Below are 3,490 nucleotides of genomic sequence, written 5' to 3'. Positions count from 1 at the left end.
CCTCTCTCCCTCTCTCTCTCCCTCTCTCTCTTCCTCTCTCCCTTCCTCTCTTCCTCTCTCTCTTTCACTCTCTCTTTCCCCCTCTCTCATTCTCCCACCCCCCACTTCCGCCCCCTTTCTCTCTCTTTATCCCAGTAAGAAAAAAAGGACAATGTTTGCTCCACCAGTAAAAACGAAACAAAACAAAGAAGTCTCTTTCTGTTAAACGGAAATCTTATTGTTCAATCTGTGCTGTCATTAGTATTATTAAAACGTTGTTTTCGCTCCCAGATTTTATTTGTATTATCTCACGTGTATGCATTCAGGGGTCTCTTTACTGCAGATTTAAGCTTCCAAGGAAACCGAGAGTGTTGATGAGTGATCTAAGGCCAGCAGGGGTAATAACATAGATTGCAAAGCACACAGAGCTTGCTGTTGAGCGGGATGTGAACCATAGAAATTAATATAATATCTATTATTCGTCATAGTTATATTACTTATATTTAAACTTTTTTAGCGTGCGGTGTGTGGTTGCTCTGGTGTGGTTTGCTCCTTCTTTCCTATCAAACATCATTCGTCCTAATCTCTCTTTCTTTTTTGTGTTTGTTACTCTCTGGTAACATCTCTAATCTTCGCACATATGTGACCTTATTGTGTTGTAAGTGCCGTAAAACTCTTTCTAAAACTAAAATCCCCTGCCACTTATATAATCTTACTATTCTGATGTTTTAATTCTCTCTTGTTTCCTTTGTGTTTCTTTCTATTTTGTCGAAAATAGGTTTGTCTTTAAACGATGATCAGTTATCTGGATGTTTACTGTATGTGGCACCCCCCCTACCTTTAAATGGTCGGTACAGGGACAGGAAAACGCCAAATGTGATGCAGCGTGGTGGAATCAGGCTCTCGTCAACTTTTGGGCATGTAGAGTTATTGGTATCATCTTAAAGCTTGTTCATTTGTCTTTATTTGGATGAAAAAATATCCATTTACCTTAAATACAAGTCAAGATATTTGCGAAAGAAGAAGGTGGGGATTACCTGTTTTTAGAGGTAAAATTAGTGAGAAAATGGCCGCCTAAGTTATTTCCTTTGTTTAAGAGTCCGTGATAACTGAAAGTTTACTTTCTTTGTGCCTTTAATCAACGTTTTTCAGAAAAACCCACACAGAAATTAGTTCTTTAATGAGCATGAAAGGTTTTGAGCAAAACAACCCCCCCCCCAATTGACAAAACTTCACAAACCTGAGGAAAAATGAAAGTTTCTTCACTTTGATTATTTTGACGAGTCTGATTCCACCGCGTTGCCTCACAAATTAAGATTTTGATTATAATAAATCCAGCCTGGCAAACTGTCAACGCAGAAGTGCATTACAAGCAAAACGATTATGGATCTCAGTTCTGCGTTATACGATTGGGGAAAAAAAGGACACACAATGAAAACAAGATAAATACCGTCTATTACTGTACGGTAAACGACTGCAGATTTTCTAGACTGCACTTTATATCAAAGTGCAATCACAATTTGTAAGAAAATCGTTCGATTTTCAATCCTTTAGCTCAAAGAAATTTGGAGCTAGCGTTGACACGTAAGTTTATTGAGAAACATGGTAAATCAATTTGACCCCTCACTCCACCACCCCCCCACCCTCCCACACCGCCAAAACAAAACATTCTTTCAGAACAGAACATGAAAAAACAACAAACTGGACAGCATTAATTTTTGAACTGTTGGTACGTCATGTAATAGCCAATAAAGCCTACAGACTCTTCTATTATATTCATACCGTGAATGCATTTTACAGCACTCAAGATTTAAGCGGGTGGATAGAGGACGCGACAGGCAGGTCTTACTTCTTTACCTTTCCTCTGTTGTTTCTGTCTTTCTGTCTGACGTACTTTTTTCCCAGCATCAATAAATGATCATATTTGAGACTACGTGCTTCTCTTTACTCAAACAAACAAACAAACAAACAAACAAACAGACAAAGAAACAAACAAACAAACAAACGAACAAACGAACAAACAAACAAGATTTAAATAGTGATTTCCTTTAACTAATTAAAGACCCCCTTTTTAGTAACTTGTCAATAAACATACTTTGAAATAAGATGATGGTTTGACAATATGTGCTGCAACATTGCTTTAGGTCCCTTGGTTGGATATGTTATCTGTCAGCTCTGGCCTTTAAGAGTGACACATCTTAGTTCATAATGAGTGCATAGTACGAGAATCAGGACTGAAACAGTAGCTTCCTCTTTAACAGTGTCGGTACAGCTAGACTCTCAACCTTCTCTTTCCTGTCGGGCTCGAACCCCAACCTACAGGAGACACATAGAAAAGCCAGAAACAGCAGTGACCGGGGTTGGTTGGTCAGTTGAGACATGAACTCCCCGACGCCTGCCGGCAGGCCAGACGGACAAAGACTCGTGACGTCAGACACCACAGTGAGAAGGTCGTCAGACGTGAGGAAGAAATTGTCCACCAGGAGGCGCGCTGTCCCAGTCTGTCCACAAAGTAGAGCCGTTGCCAAGGGAGACAGCTGGGGACACATGTCCGACACGTGCAGCTGTCTACCTCCCAGGAGAGCGGGCGGGTTGATTCTGACCTTTTCAGGGCAAGCCGAGCCGGAGGTGATGAGGAGGTCAATGAGCTCTGTGCGTCCCTGAAATACCGCCGTGTGGACCCCGTGACTCGCTCGGCAGCCGCAGCTCAACAAATATTTCACCAACGCTGTGTGGCCTTTCTTCACAGCTAAGGTCAAGGCCGTGGAGTAGCGGGTCAAGTCAGAGGTGTCAGTGGAAACCATTCTCTTGTGGGATTGAGCGCCGGAGTTGACGAGAAGTGTGACTATCGGTAGAGGGTCTCGTGTCTCCACGGCGTACATGAGGACGGATTTGCCTTGGTGATCCTGTGCGTCCACATCTGCTCCGTATTTGATGAGCGCGCTGGCGCACTCGAAATTCTCATTCATCGCAGCCCGCGCTAGAGGACTCCTCCCAAGGGAATCTAATTTGTTAATGATGTCGCCAGCCCCATACGAAATCAGAACTTCCACGCACTTAGCGGATTCCATAGTGTCCTGGCCTCGACACCGACTACACACGTGAAGAACCGACTCTCCTACTGGAGAAGATTGGGAACATATTTTCTTGACATCTGCCCCGAGCTCCAGCAGCTCTTTCAGACTGACCACATTACAGCACGCAGCAGCGACCCCGAGCGCCGTCAACCCAATGCTGTTTTCTCTGTTTACCTCTGCACCGAGGTGCGTCACGAGTTCTCGTATGACGTCAGTTTCGTTGTTGGCCGCGGCGAGCATGAGAGCCGTGACGTCAAGTTCGTCTACTGCGTCCGCGTCTGCTCCTGCCTCGACTAGCAGACGAGCGTTGTCAAAGCTCCTGCGGTTTACCGCTAGCATAAATGACGTCATGCCCTGGGGTCCTGGGCGCTCCAGATTGAGCCCATCTTTGATCATTTGTTGAAGACTAGACCGTGTCAAGTCTGGAATACAAA

At 44.1% G+C, this 3,490-nt stretch overlaps 1 protein-coding gene across 1 annotated transcript; it reads right to left on the bottom strand.

The window, feature by feature from the left end:
• Positions 1 to 2,097: 2,097 nt before the first annotated feature.
• On the bottom strand, positions 2,098 to 3,409 carry LOC101845769 (serine/threonine-protein phosphatase 6 regulatory ankyrin repeat subunit A). Its single transcript, XM_005097608.3, has one exon. The coding sequence runs from the start codon at positions 3,405 to 3,407 to the stop codon at positions 2,208 to 2,210; it is 1,200 nt and encodes a 399-aa protein (XP_005097665.3). The 5' UTR covers positions 3,408 to 3,409; the 3' UTR covers positions 2,098 to 2,207.
• Between the last annotated feature and the right edge of the window lie 81 nt (positions 3,410 to 3,490).

The sequence above is a fragment of the Aplysia californica genome, unplaced genomic scaffold (genome assembly GCF_000002075.1).
Source record: "Aplysia californica isolate F4 #8 unplaced genomic scaffold, AplCal3.0 scaffold00158, whole genome shotgun sequence".
Lineage (NCBI taxonomy): Eukaryota > Metazoa > Mollusca > Gastropoda > Aplysiida > Aplysiidae > Aplysia > Aplysia californica.
This window is presented reverse-complemented; position numbering and strand designations above follow the sequence as displayed.